Source organism: Gymnoscopelus microlampas (genome assembly GCF_963454915.1).
Source record: "Gymnoscopelus microlampas genome assembly, chromosome: 7".
Classification (NCBI taxonomy): Eukaryota; Metazoa; Chordata; class Actinopteri; order Myctophiformes; family Myctophidae; genus Gymnoscopelus; species Gymnoscopelus microlampas.
Window position 1 is genome coordinate 35,143,943 of NC_139944.1, and position 15,160 is coordinate 35,159,102.

At 39.5% G+C, this 15,160-nt stretch overlaps 1 protein-coding gene across 1 annotated transcript in view; it reads left to right on the forward strand.

The window, feature by feature from the left end:
* Positions 1-15,160, forward strand: part of LOC311049737 (immunoglobulin-like and fibronectin type III domain-containing protein 1) — a 30,042-nt gene that overhangs the window by 12,173 nt on the left and 2,709 nt on the right. Inside the window, exons 4-23 of the mRNA XM_084063548.1 lie at positions 2,608-2,727; positions 4,069-4,211; positions 4,308-4,407; positions 4,503-4,541; positions 4,780-4,813; positions 4,962-5,148; positions 5,494-5,607; positions 5,950-6,118; positions 7,508-7,780; positions 8,249-9,187; positions 9,825-9,914; positions 10,914-11,038; positions 11,426-11,567; positions 11,772-12,065; positions 12,479-12,775; positions 12,959-13,138; positions 13,283-13,411; positions 13,609-13,917; positions 14,122-14,207; positions 14,834-15,026. Of these exons, the coding sequence (XP_083919674.1) occupies positions 2,608-2,727; positions 4,069-4,211; positions 4,308-4,407; positions 4,503-4,541; positions 4,780-4,813; positions 4,962-5,148; positions 5,494-5,607; positions 5,950-6,118; positions 7,508-7,780; positions 8,249-9,187; positions 9,825-9,914; positions 10,914-11,038; positions 11,426-11,567; positions 11,772-12,065; positions 12,479-12,775; positions 12,959-13,138; positions 13,283-13,411; positions 13,609-13,917; positions 14,122-14,207; positions 14,834-15,026 (3,963 nt within the window). The remainder of the gene's footprint in view (positions 1-2,607; positions 2,728-4,068; positions 4,212-4,307; positions 4,408-4,502; positions 4,542-4,779; positions 4,814-4,961; positions 5,149-5,493; positions 5,608-5,949; positions 6,119-7,507; positions 7,781-8,248; positions 9,188-9,824; positions 9,915-10,913; positions 11,039-11,425; positions 11,568-11,771; positions 12,066-12,478; positions 12,776-12,958; positions 13,139-13,282; positions 13,412-13,608; positions 13,918-14,121; positions 14,208-14,833; positions 15,027-15,160) is intronic.

Genomic DNA, 15,160 nt, shown 5'->3' on the forward strand with positions numbered 1-15,160 from the left:
TGTGTGTGTGTGTGTGTGTACAGTATGTGCGCCCGAGCACGCACATGCATGCGTATGTGCGTGCGTGTACATACATTATGTACATTATGTATGTACGTTTGTGTATATTTATATGTACAAATATAAAATGTTCGGTGTCTGTGTGTGTCGGATGTTAAGACAATATAATGTGTATTATGTCGTATGTGTGTAGATCTTGTCTTAATAAATGTGCACAAGTGTGTGTGTGTGTGTGTGTGTGTGTGTGTGTGTGTGTGTGTGTGTGTGTGTGTGTGTGTGTGTGTGTGTGTGTCTGTGTGTCTGTGTGTCTGTGTGTCTGTGTGTTTGTGTGTCTGTGTGTGTGTGTGTGTGTGTGTGTGTGTGTGTGTGTGTGTGTGTGTGTGTGTGTGTGTGTGAGGCACACAGGCAAGTTCATATGCCTGGTTGCTGTCCCGGAGACTGCTGGTCCGGGCCTTGAGGTTGTGGTAGGCCAGATTGCTTGCTGCTTGCCAGATGGTACTGTAGCAGCTGAAACAGTCCATGGTTGGGGTCTTTGATAATCCTATGGTCTTTACTGATACAACGACCGGTGTATATATCCTGGATGGAGGGAAGTTCACATCAACTGTAATGCAACATGTAGTAGGCCCGTAGGATCTTTGGCCCAATTCCTGAGGCGGAAGAGCTGCTGGTGTGCTCGTCCCAGGCGTGGTCCTCAGTGATGTGAACGGCTGAACGCCAAGGAGCTACTGACTCTCTCCACCGTGGATGTAGATGGGGTCCAGCCTCTCTCCTTTATTCATGTAGTCCATGATCAGCTCCTTGGTCTTGTCAACGTTAAGCGATAGGTTGATTGCACTGTGTCAGGTTGTTGACCTCTCTCCTGTAGGCCGTCTGGTGATCAGACCTATCATTGTTGTGGCATCGGTGACCTTCATCATCAAGTTCAACGATGAATTGGTGCTTTTTTGTCATTAGGTATAATTGTATTGTTGAGAGCAATGGGGTTACTTGTTAATGTAGATCAAGTAACATGCTCCCTAAATGGAGAGTTGGTTTAAAAAGAGAACTGTCAGGGGTGTTGTTGTGGGGGGAATAGTGGAACTGCCTACCCAGGGCCCCAGGTAGGTGGGCCGTCAAAAGGCCTGGTCGTTGGTCTTAAGCGTTTGCATTGGCGAAAAATGTCTTAGTTAGTGTCATGAGGCACTTGAGGCACTCTGTCCCCCTTATTAAGATGGAAATGTTTTTACATGGTTTACAGTACCTCCATGGTTAACTGCGCTTACTGCAGGATGGTGCATGCTAAATGACATGGCTTTCATGCTAATATGCCCTTATCCTAGATTAAAGCTAAGTCAGGGTACCAAAAAATTTAATCAAGTAAGGAATTAGAGAGAATGAGGGAAAACATATAAAGACAATCGAAAGGTGAGCTTGTTGATAGTTTAAGACTGCTTTAAGCTAATAACGGCGTTTGTATGGTTGGCTAGATTGCTTGCAGTCTGAGCAAGTTGCTTGCTGATTTGCATAATGGTAAAGAAAAGAAAAGAAAAGAGTTTAGATCCCATGGCCCAAAACTCTAGAGCCCATGGCCTGGAAAGATAGTCAGCCATACTGTGATTAGCTGATAATTTTGTTTGTCAGGTTTTTTTAATGTATTTTTTTAGTTATTAAATCTATGACTTTATACAGATTAGTTTGCCATTGGATGTATATAAAGTTAAAACTAGCAGTAACTAAAACTAGATTTAAAGTTGGATTCACTTGCTACCTCTTCGCTGATCTAACAGACATACTACTATTGTCTAACCTACAATGTCAGAGGTTGCCCTCTGTTATTGTACAGTAGCTGCAGTATAATACATGTGACACTGTTACAGTTTACCTCAAAATGTTGTATGTGTCATCTTCAATGTTATTTATATTCTTATAAATATAAATAACATATATTCTTGAGACAGTCTGTAATGTGTAGGCTTATTAGTACAATAAGTACTAATAACCTTCTCGTCCTGTGTTGACTTACGGGTTTGTAAAAGTTTTCAAAGATTTTCAACAGATGGGAAGGGGACCAATAGAGACTGATTTGGGCCTAGAAAATTGTTGCTACACCCCTGAGAACTGTTACACAGTCAATTGTTGTATAGCACAAAGTACAGCTTTATGTCAACGTTTTGAAATAATTACAGTGGGTAAAATCGAAGCCTTGTCCATGACAAAAGACGAAAAAAGCTGAAATAAGCTGAGCTGGCCCTCAGAGTTGGCTGTAGTCGACCAATTACTGTAGATGTTGACCTCTGAGTATTCACTTTTTCCATAGTATTGTGTACTTTGCTGTACTACTTGAAGTAAAAAAAAAAATCTGTTGCCAGTGGCACAAGGTCATTTATTTCACCCTGGATTTTTTGACACGGACTGCTTTCATTTTACAGACTGTAATTTTTGAAGCTCGGGTACAAAGCAGTAGCATTTTCTTGTACCACAAAAATGTGCTACTGTATGTGACCCCTTAAGTAGATTATGATAGGTTAACAGTAATAGCTTTTAATTAACAATTTATTTTTGACTGATCGGTAATGTACATTTTTGGCATTTCTAATTCTTGGCATGTTTTATATATTTGATCAGGCATCAGGAAGAAATCAAAGATGCCCGGTGTGATGATCACACAGTTTATTGAGGAAATTCCAGAAGGAAAGTCCACTCCAGACTTCACCCGCAAACCCATCGCCTTGACCATTCAAGAGGGTAAGTCTCCAAATAAAATGCCCAGAAGAAAATGCTTGATTATTCCCATACACACGTTTTACAAAGAACAGAGGCGACAACAAAATTCCAATGACAATAACTGCAGCATCATACAGATACCGCTTTGACCATTATACAGTACATACTGTTTGGGAAACATTATCCTAATGTAGGCCTACTCGTTTCCGCTATAGGGCACAGCAGTGGTGGCCATTTTGTGGTGCCACAGATAATCTTTCCAAAAGAGATTTCCCAAAATATTTATATCAATTATTTTAAGCCTGGAACCAAGCCATCCAGGCTCCTGGTTAATCATAACTAAAACATTTTTTATTCTGTTTCAAAAAATATTTGAAAACGCAAAAAAATGTTGTATTAAATATAGTATATTAAAGCAATAAGCCACAAGAGGTCGCAATTTACCTTGTATTTTATAACGGCTGAGAGGCGTAGTGAGGCACGACGCGCCGTTTTAGAAAATATATATCAAATATTTTTTGACACAGAATCAAATGTTTTATGGTTATGATTCACTAGAAGCCTGAATGGCTTGGTTCCAGGCTTAAAATAATTTGTATAAATAATATATTTCAGAAATCTCTATGGGGGAAATGAATGTGTTTTCTATCTGTGTGGTTTCACTATGGCATGAGAGTAACGTGCACTTGCAGAATCATGATATTACGAAGACAGAAATATGAGCCATATCATATCTGTCAAAAGCAAGCGATTTATATTTTTCATAGGTAACTTGCTAAAGAAAGATTAACTACATGTGACAGCAGTGACAAGGCATGTGATGAGGCATGTGATGAGAGGGGGGAGCAGGTGAAATGCCACTCTTGCTGAAGATATGTTTCACCTTCCACACTCCCCACAGATGGGAAATGTAGAATGACACAATTTACGATGTTGATGACCTTCTTTTCCTCACCCATGAACATGCTTAGTCCTTATTTGACCTGAGGAAAAAATAACTTTCCTAACTTGGAGGTGACGTGCTAGCATTTAAACTGGAGCCAGTCTGTCTCATGGGTACAAAATATAATACAATGCAGCAAACAAACAAACCCATATAAACAATATATATATATATATATATATATATATATATATATATATATATATATATATATATATATATATATATATATATATATATATATATATATATATATATATATATATAACCATCACAAATATTACTAGAAGTAAGTTGTTCTCTTTATTTAGATTACCAAACTATTTCAGATATAATGCATGCAGTGCCTACTGTATGTCATCATTACTGAAAATGTGGCAATGGATTAGTTTGTCACTAATAAAATGCTTTTATCTCAGGTAAATATGGGGTTTTTAAAGCCAAAATAGTGGGTGATCCAACACCCACTGTTACCTGGGCCAGAGCAAATGAAGAAATAGTCTTTCACCCTGACTTATGCGTGCAAAAGTATTCTGTGGAAACTCAAGAACATACACTTGAGGTAAGTCTTAAAGTGTGGAATCATGACATTTTGTAATCATACTGACGTCTAAACTGTTTCTATTGGCATTACATTTGTCATTGTATTTGTTCAAAGTTCCCAAGCCTTGCTCTTGAGGATGCAGACACCTACAAATGTTTTGCAACAAATGAATATGGACGGGCAGTTTGCACAGTCAACTTGAATATTATTCAGGGTAGGAAATAAAGTGCTGTTTCAATCATTTATTATCTTGACTTTCTGAGATTAGTCATGGTGTATACATTATAGAACCTTAATCTTTGTTTACAGTTGGATTCCATAAGTCGAGGGAACAGAAGGGACAAGATGGTAATATTGTTTCTATTATATGTTTACTAGTCAAAATAATACTTACATAATTTAAATGTTATGGCAGAGGACCAATTACCTAAAGTAATTGGCCTAGAGTATTGCTATGACTAACTGTATGGTCTGCTGTCAATGCTGTTATTAAACCAAGAAGCTACAAGGGCAGGGTATTCACTTCCTCTAACAGATTTCTTTCTTTCCATCTTTCTTTCTTTTCTTTCTTTTTTCAATTCCCCAGAGCCCATAGAGTACAAAAGTCTTTTGAAAAAGCGGTAAGAGGAAACATTGTTAACTAACGGAACTTGGTCAAGTCAAGTCTAATATTTTTTTCCCCTTATAAGTGCTTATTGAGGAGAGTCTGGACAACACTGTGAAGCATGTAAGTACTGTATGCATTCTAAAACGTGTGTCCTACTGCAGTAATGATGACGGCACACGTGAAACTTCAAAGCCAATGGAGAATTCTGAAAAGGTTTGGGAGATCCTGATTAGCGCTGATAAGAAAGACTATGAAGGCATCTGTGTGGAATATGGTGTCACAGACTTCCGTGGCATGCTGAAGAGACTTCAAGAAATGAAAAGGGAGAGAGAGGAGGAGGTAGCACAGGTATGAAGCTATTCTCATCCTATGGTCCCATTGTTTGGCAAGGAGTTAGTTCGACCTAAAGTATTAGTGATTGTATGTTGTGTAGAACAGTGTTTGACTGTAATTTATATCTATGCCCTTAAAAGTAGCATAAATACTGCTCTTGCTGCTATAAACTTGATGTCACAATTTTTTAATGAAACACACAGGATCCGTTATGAAATAATTTACAGCTATTTAGATCTAGTTTGCTTTGTATGAGTGGAAGTACTTTGAGCATACTGCTTTACAAGTGTGTGTGTGTGTGTGTGTGTGTGTGTGTGTGTGTGTGTGAAATGTCTTTTTTTCTATATGCTCCTGCTGTAGTTTATTTCACATATCAGTACACTGAAACCTATCGAGGTCAATGATGATGACTGTGCAACAATTGAGCTGGACATGGATCTTAAGGACCCTACTAGCAGAATTTTTCTCTATAAGGTAAGGTTCTGACTATGTATATCTATCTATTGATATTATCTGTGTGTGTGTGAGAGAGAGAGAGAGAGAGAGAGAGAGAGAGAGAGAGAGAGAGAGAGAGAGAGAGAGAGAGAGAAATACCCAATTAGTGAACATAAACAGAAAGGTAGCCCCACCACACACAATATATATTTCTTTTAAACCTAGTAGTGGAGACATTGTATGGTCACTCAGGACTAAAATGACTAAAGATCAATCATTTTTCAACTGTAATTTGCTATATTTTTGTTTGTTTTTTATTTATGTTGGTAATGTTTGCAATAATTCCGGATCGGGCTTTAAATGTCATTGTACATTCTGCAGGACGGTGTCATGGTTCCCCTTACCGCAGAAAATGATGACGGCAGGAAGCACAACTTGAAAAGAGTTGGGAATAAGTATGTGTTCAGCATCAAAGGACTCAGTTCAGAGGACGCAGGACTCTACTCTGTTGATGTTGAGGGTGTCAATGTGTTCTCCACAGATTTTAAAGGTGAGTTACTGAATAGCATTGCTCAATATCAGATAATGAGAATAGATATCATTTGCTGTTTTGATGCATGGGAAATTTGGCCCTGACCAGTTCAGCGGTTTGCGACAGAGAGACACATTTGTAGATGGCTTGCCTCCTACAGAGTCATGCCGTAAAAAAGCCGTGCACGCCGCTCAAACAACAAACATTCCGATCGGGGCGGAGTCTCTCTTCTCCAGCCCAGTGTAAAAACACCATGTATCGCCATGTAAACGGTCGAATCACTTACTTTTTCCACCTCGCCACAGACCTCGCTAAATCCCTTATGATCGCGTGTTCAACTGTTTGTAGACACACGGGGTAGTTGAGAGAGAGCCCAGAGAAGACATTTTCAATCGGCGACATTCCATTTTGCAGTAGCAGCAGTTTCAAAACAGCGTCGCTAAACAGCATTCCACGGCGGAGAAATGCAAAGCCGATAAAAGACCATTTTAGAGGAGGACCTAAACCGGAAGCGGACGGAACCGAAAATCTTCGATTTGACGTATTTCCGTATCCGGGTGTGCTACAATGAAATGTGTCACTGCGAGAGATGAAGGAACGTGAGATCTTGTTTTAAAAAAAATCTTTTGCAAAATTACGTTTTTTACGTCGGTGGCAGATTTGGTAATTGGAAAAAAATATGTTTTTTACGTCAGTGGCAGTGAATGAGTTAAAGGGGTAGACCACTCATTTTCAACATTGAACTATGTCTTTAATACACCTTAGAGCTGTTGTATGGAAATAAGAAAAAAGCCCCCCCCGTTCTGTGTTCAATAATCCAGTTCTAGGCAACATAGAGGGGGGGGGGGGGACTTTTTTCTTATTTCCACACAACAGCTCTAAGGTGTATTAAAGACATAGTTCAATGTTGAAAATGAGTGGCCTTCCTTCCCCTTTAACATCACTGTAATCATCTTTAAGTAAGAAGACAGACACGTGTTTTCCTGGGTAAATATTTCAGAAACCAAAAACAAGGCTCACTTTTGGGAAAAACATATCCCACACTACTCGCGTACAATTTGATATGGTGGTATTAACTGTACCTATCTCAACTCTGAATCCAGCCCTAAATTTATTTTAAAAAGAAAATCAATGTTCATTGCATAATTAGATGCTACTCCTGCATGTAACATTTGCTCTACCTGCCCCCCCCCCCCCCAGCCACCGCCCCCGCCCCACCCATTTATGGAAACAACAAAAACGATGGAGCTCGCACAAAAACAAATTTCACCGACGTCTTAACATCTGTAAACATGTGATGTAACAATAAAGTTGATTCTGACAGCTAGTTAGGGGTTACGTAACTTAATAATTCAATACTTGCTCTCTACCCGTCTCCCCTTCCCCATCTGTGTTTTTACCGCACAGTACCACAGGTTGATTTTGCTGCCAAAATACAGGAGGTGAAGGCACAAGAAAGGGAAGACGCTCTCTTTCAATGTGTTTTATCTGCACCTATGAATGACATCAAATGGTGTCTCAAGAACGCACCATTGTCAAATGATGAAAAATTTGAAATCACTGTATCTGACGACAAGCTCATCCACAAGCTGATCGTAAAGGATTGTATGCCTTTGGATGCTGGCATCTATGCAGCCGTCGCTGGAATCAAATCCTGTAGCGCCTGGCTTGTAGTAGACGGTAAGATACACGAAAGGTGTTGTGATTGAGTTGCTGCTACCCCAAGCCAATTTGTGTTCATAATTATTCTTAAAACCCCTTTTTTACTTCATCTACAAGCTCACAATGCTTGAAGATTGGCTATTTTTGACATGTGAATTTAGTTTTCTTCTCTTTTCCTAAACAAATTTGCTATCTCTTGCTTATATTGACCAAAGATCTTTAGAACTACAGCTTTGAGATGCTTTTTTTCTTCTGTAAATTGATGAGAAATTGGGCTTAAAAGTTTTGACAGATTTTCACACCTCTAAATGTTTGGTAAAATAATATATTGTTTTTGAATTAATACATTAGTTAATACTTTACATATGTATATACTTTTATGTGGGCTTTTATCTTCTTATCTTGTCCACGTTTTTGATAAATTATAAGTATGTAACATTTTATTTCAATCTGATGTCTAATCAGTGTCTAAAACATTTTCTGTAGTTGACCCTGCCAACAAGGGGAAGAAGGTAGCTCGCAAAACTACAATGGCTGGCGGTGGCAACTGTAGTGAGGCAGATTTGGTGAAAATAGCAAACGAACAGAACGAGAGATACCAAAAAGAAATGGAGGAAAAGCGAGAAGCTGCCAAAAAGGCTCAAATCGAGAAAGAAGCTGCAGACGCAGTCGCCCGTGCAGAGGCAGAAGTTGCCGCAAAGGCAGCCGTTGAAGCCAGAACCGCAGCCGCGGCTGCCGCTAAGGCACAGAAGGAAGCTGATGCCGCAGCTGCGAAGAAAGCTAAAATCGCTGCTGCTGCTGCTGGAGGTGCAGCAGGTGCTGGTGGTGCTGGCGGTGATGGTGGTCCTGGTGGTCCTGGTAAAGGTGCTGGTAAAGGTGCTAAGGGTGCAGGTAAAGGCACTGGTGGAGCTGGAGGTGCGGGTGCAGGTGGAGCTGGAGAAGGTGCAGGCGGGGCTGGTGGAGAAGGTGGAGCCAAAGGAGCCAGAGAAGCCAAAGGAACTAAAGGAGAAGCGGCAAAAGGAAAAGGTGGTGCAGGCGCAGGCGCAGCCGGAGGAGCAGGTGGTGCAGGTGGAGCCGGAGGAGAAGGCGGTGCGGGTGGAGCTGGAGGAGACGGTGGTGCGGGTGGAGCTGGGGGAGAAGGAGCAGGTGGTGCGGGCGGAGCTGGAGGAGAAGGAGCAGGTGGAACTGGCGGTGCAGGTGGAGCCGGAGGAGAAGGAGCAGGAGGAGCCGGGGGTGCAGGTGGAGAAGGTGGTGCAGGCGGAGCTGGGGGAGAAGGTGGTGCAGGCGGAGCTGGAGGGGAAGGTGGTGCGGGCGGAGATGAGGATGAATATGAAGAAGTAACGGATGATGAGGCTGAAGCCCCGGCAGCAGAAGGGGCCGAGGGAGCAGAGAAGAAAGAGGGAGCTGCAGACGCAACGGCAGCAGGTAAGATATCAATTCATCCTGGTGTTTGAACGTTGGAACGTTAGAATGTTAGGAATGTAAACAAAGATACGCGGACCTAACGGCCAACATCCTGTTATCCACATTCTATTGGGAGGTCCCTCCAGAGTCAAATTCAAAGGAAAAAAACAGCAGAGGGCGCTGTTTTTTCCCTTTTTTGACTATGGGTTCCCAGATTGATTTAGGGTGTAATAGTATTACCTTCGCCAAGGAAGTTATATTTTTTGCCCCGTTTGTCAGAACATGTTTCATTTTTATAATGGATATGTTGCTTTATTCACGTTAATGTATTATGTAAAGGAGAAGGAGCAGGTGGAGCTGGAGGTGCAGGTGGTGCAGGCGGAGCTGGGGGAGAAGGTGGTGCAGGTGGAGAAGGTGGTGCAGTCGGAGCAGGCGGAGCTGGGGGAGAAGGTGGTGAGGGCGTAGATGAGGATGTATAATTGATATTCATCAATTAGTGAGACCATACTATACTCCATATTACAGTAAATTACTTAAATTGGCATCGGAAACCTAAGAAGGTTGATGCGGACATTCAAAGTCCCTAGAAGTTGCAAAATGCATTAATATACAGTTGATTAATATTGTTTCATGTATTTGGTTTTAATATTACTAACAGGGGAAGGTGGTGAAGGTGCAGTACCAGCTGCAAAAAAAATTAAACGTCGCAAGAAGGTCAAGAAACCAGTGGTCGAAGAACCTGTTGTTGGTAAGAGATGGAAAAAGGTTGCGTGCTGTGTAGAAGCTTTTCTGAGCATACAATTGAAACAAATGAATTGGAGGAAATTATTTCTGTAGTATAGTAGTTTAGTTAAATTTTACTGGGTGGATAATTAACTTTAAAAGCCTATTTTAAACTACTTAATAAAGATACAGTAAGATGCTGAGTGAATTTCTCGCCTCCCAGCAATGAACACATTTTACTTTATTTGTTTATTTAGACAGGACAGAGCATATTAATGAACGTCACATGAACGTACTGTAAATACACCGGATTTAGCAAAGATGCTAATTTTCATCCGCAGTCCTCACACAAAACATAAAATCAGAAAAACAGACAGACAAACGGTGGAATACATTTACATAACATTACATAGCCTAAAACCTAAAACATGATCACAAATGGTTGCAGCTTTGGTTTTCAAGCAACCATCTTTTCACATTGAATTTAAAAGATGGAAATGTAGCACAATCCCTTATACGTAGAGGAAGGCCATTCCATGCTACACAACCCTGTACTGAGAGGACATTTTGAGCGAAAGTTGTTTGCCGGTGCGGCACTTCACAATCTCCTCGAATGGTTGCTCTAGTACTGATTCCTCTTTCAGGCTTACTTTTAATGAATTCACTTAGGGGGGGCGGGCACAGACCATCAGTTGTTTTATTCACATACACTCTTAAATAATTAGATCTTTAGATAGTAAATACTGTATGCTATTTGGAAAACTTGGAAAACATTGCCAATAGCCACAAACAGACCCACAATATAGCAAATACAGTTTGAAAAGTAATCACCAATTGATAAAAGCTATACTATGCGTATACAAACATACAGTGCATGCATACAGTGTGTTCATTTGATATAACACTTGTGTATTTACTTTAACAAATGCAGTACAATTCATGTCTCAGAAATTGGAAAAACCAAGATCAAGTTGTGAAACTCAAAGTGTCCACCCTCTAACTCATTGTCTTTATAAATCCCCAGACCCAGGAGTTCATTTTAATGCTATACTGTCTGACTGCAAAGCCAATATTGGGGAAACAGCAGAGCTTGAGTGTAAACTGAGCCGTGAAGATTGTGAGGGAGTCTGGTCCAAGGATGGAGAAGAAGTAAGTAAAAATGTCTTGATTTTACAATTCATTTTCCAACGGCCTCAATTTAAAGGCACTATATTACTTTGTTCATGCAATTTATTGCAGATTGTTGTTTTTACATTTCCACTTTTAGAGATGTAATGTTAATCAGAATTTGCTGACAATTTCTGTTGCACAATTGTTTGATATGTTTTTTTTCATCCCTTTCTTTTCATTTGGTGGTATTTCACATATTGTTTGTAGCACGTGTACTGTATCAGTGTTCACTTTCACAAGCTTATCATTTACATATGGTTTATAATGTGATATCAATTCATGTCATAATATATTTCAGATGTGATTATTATGGACAAAGTCGAATTGGTTGATTTATGTAAACGTTTGTATGCGTTCTTTGCACAGATTAAGGCCTCTGACGACATAATAATTTCTAAAGAAGGATGCTTCCAAAGACTGAAAATCCAAAACATTACAGAGGAACATGCTGGAAAATATCGCTTTGAGATTGATGGACGGAAGTCTGAGGCTGACATTGCTGTTGAAGGTACCAAAATGATTGATTGAGATAGATAGATGAGATAGATAGATAGATAGATAGATAGATAGATAGATAGATAGATAGATAGATAGATAGATAGATAGATAGATAGATAGATAGATAGATAGATATTCATTGATGATTACTGTGTAATATTGATTACAGTATATATTGTATTAATCAAAGTGTCCATCTATCATTGTGTTCCAGATCCACCTAGATTTGATGCTGAGGACCTGGAAGAATTTAAAAAGCCTGTAATGGTGAAAAAGGGTCAACGGGGAACTTTCAAAGTGTCTTATGTTGGACGGGAACCTATAAAGGTTCAGTGGTACATAGATGGAAATGAGCTTTCTGAAGAATCAAAAATCCAAATTGAGAACACAGACGGCTGCAGCCGCCTGCTGCTCAGCAAACTGCAGCGCAAGGACAGTGGCGAAGTGAAGTTTAAACTCAAGAATGAGTTTGGCACCATGGAGGCCTTCAGCGAGCTTATTGTACTTGGTAGGTATAGTCAAGACGTGCAAGGCTATCAGAAATATCTGAAGGGTGAAATAATTTCAACCTGGTTCATTGTTTTTTTTTTTTTTTTTTTTACAAAAGTTCGAAAATAGCAGATACAGTGTACAGTATAGCTATTTTCTGAAGTGGTTTAACCACTTAAACTCTATATATTCCATTGACCGGAGTCCCCCAGGGGTCTATATTAGGCCCCCTCCTTTTCTCACACTACGTCAAATATCGTCACCGATAGTGAGATTCTAGATCTGCTAATGTTCGCCCTAGAATAAGGACGCTAGGGTTAATGTGGTTAAAATAACATTTTTTTCCGCAAGCATTCACTTTATTTTATTTATTATTTGAACTAACATTAGATAATAAGTATGATTTAACTTATTTTTTCTTTTTTTTTACAGATAAACCCACCCCACCAATGGGACCTTTGGAGGTAGTTGAGGGTTCTTCTAATGCAGTCGAAATCAAGTGGAAGCCACCAAAGGATGCAGGTGGCTGCAAGATAGACAACTACATTCTCTCGCGTAATCAGGTGGGCCGGAACACTTGGAAGCAATTGGGCCCAATTGGTCCTGTGGCCAAGTACAGGGACACTGATGTGGACCATGGCAGGAGGTATACTTATCGCATCAAGGTTGAGACTGAAATGGGTGACAGTGAGTTGTACGAAACTGAGGATGTTCAAGCTGGTACAAAAGGTAAATTGATCAATCTTCATTCAACAGTATTTAATTATGCCAAGTGAACTATCCCAAGATTAGCTTCTAGAATGAATGTACAACGTTGAGATTCTAAATGTTTTCCAACAAATTGAATTGAGTACATTTAAGCTAACTATGGGTCCACATTTACAAATAACAATCTTGTGTTTGTGTTGACAGCATACCCTGGACCTCCCGCTTTGCCCAAAGTGGTTAGCGCTTTCAAGAACTGTATCAATCTTTCTTGGAATCCTCCTACCAATACAGGAGGAACCAACATTGTGGGATACAATCTGGAGAAACGCAAGAAGGGCAGCAATCTGTGGGGAGCAGTAAACCCACCGGGTGAAATGATCAAAGGTAATTTCATTTTACACCCAATTATCACAACACAATGATGAATGTAATATGCAACATGTTTTCTCCTGTTATTCCTTTTTTGCATTTCTTCATGTTTTTCGATTAAACTTTGTTTTGTTTTTTACTATAATTTTCTCTACACAGAAAAAGGATGTGGTTGCAAAGATGTGGTCGAGGGCATGGAGTATGAATTTCGTGTGGCGGCAATTAATGGCTCAGGAGCTGGTGAATTCAGCCCCCCATCTGAGTTTGTGTTTGCCAGGGACCCCAAAAGTAGGCCACTGTTTATTTTATCATAATTTATTTCATCATAATTATCGGTTATCTTTTAGTGTGAAAATATTGTCATGCATGCCTGGCTAACATGTTCAAGCTGGCATCACCATTCTGAGCATGTCCATATTGTAAAAAACTGTCATATAACAAAGTATATTCTGTGGTTAACACTAAACATGATTCATACATTACAGATCCTCCTGGTCATGTTATTGACCTAAAGGTGACAGACTCCAGTTACACCACCTTGACCCTCTCTTGGACCAAACCCAAGGAGGAAGCTAAAGTTCACGATGAAGCCAAGGGATACTTTGTGGAAATCAGGCCTGCGGAAGACCCAGAGTGGGAACGTAGCAATGTGAATGCTGTCATCAGTACCACCATGACAGTGAAAGGCTTGAAGTCTCTGAATATGTACTGGGTGAGAGTTGTTGCCGCAAATGAAGGAGGAGAGGGTCCTCCACAGGACCTGGATAACTACATCCTAGCAATGCCTCCTCCTGGTAAGAAAATTAAATCAAGCATGAATGGTGTAAAAAAAATAATGTAATTCTATAATATTTTCTAGGTACAGACACTACAAGATCAACACTTTTATTTGCTTTAAGGGGCATAATACCCTAGGCCTGATTTTGTAGTTTGTTTTCCTATGAGCCACAAACATACATGTACCTTTCCTTAAAGTGTATGAATGTGTCTTCATGCAGTGAGGCCACGTTTCACTGAGCTCAACATCAAAAGCTTCATGGTGGTGAAAGCAGGGAATTCTGCACGATTCGCCATTAACTTTGAGGTAAAGAATCTATGGAAACCCAACTGGAAATTTGGGCTGAAAACATTGATCATTTACTTAGTGATGTTTTGTGAGGGCTATTTTATTTATTTATATTTATATATATATATATATATATATATATATATATATATATATATATATATATATATATATATATATATATATATATATTATATATATATATATTATATATATTTATATATATATATATATAAAAAAATATTATATATTTAAAAAAAATATACACACACACACACACACACACACACACACACACACACACACACACACACACACACAGTATATATATGAGATAGATAGACAAAGATCAATGCAGAAAAAATCGAATAGATTTTTTTATAATCGACTAAATTGATTAGCGATAATTTTATACTCGTCATACAATGGTGCCATAAAAAATTGGACAAATAGTTGATCTACGCTCACAACGCGTTGCATCATGATATGTTGTGAGCCTGTGATCTGTTATTTTTTGCTAATTTAGAAAATCTGCAATTTTTTATCATTGATTAAATCAATTTGTTCGATTAACTGTTGCACGCCTACAGACATTACAGATTCCAAGAACTTTTTTAAAGGTCATGTTTTCACATTTTCCACAGGCTTCCCCTTGGCCTGATGTAATTTGGCTGAAAGATGCACTGCCTGTATCCAAAAAGGTGACCATCAGCAATGCTGATGGTGCATCCCAGCTTTTGATTCCTTCCGCAGAACGTACAGATAGCGGAATCTACACCATTATTATCAAAAACGTTGTTGGCCAAGACACCAACAGCATTGAGATTAGGGTCACAGGTAAGCTGCGCAAATTGTCTGAGGAGGAACCAGGAGTCAAATATGAACTGCAATTTTTGGCCTATCCAGATTGGAACCAGATCTCAATCAAGTCTGAACAGCAAAAATCACATGGAAACATATTTTTGCAAATC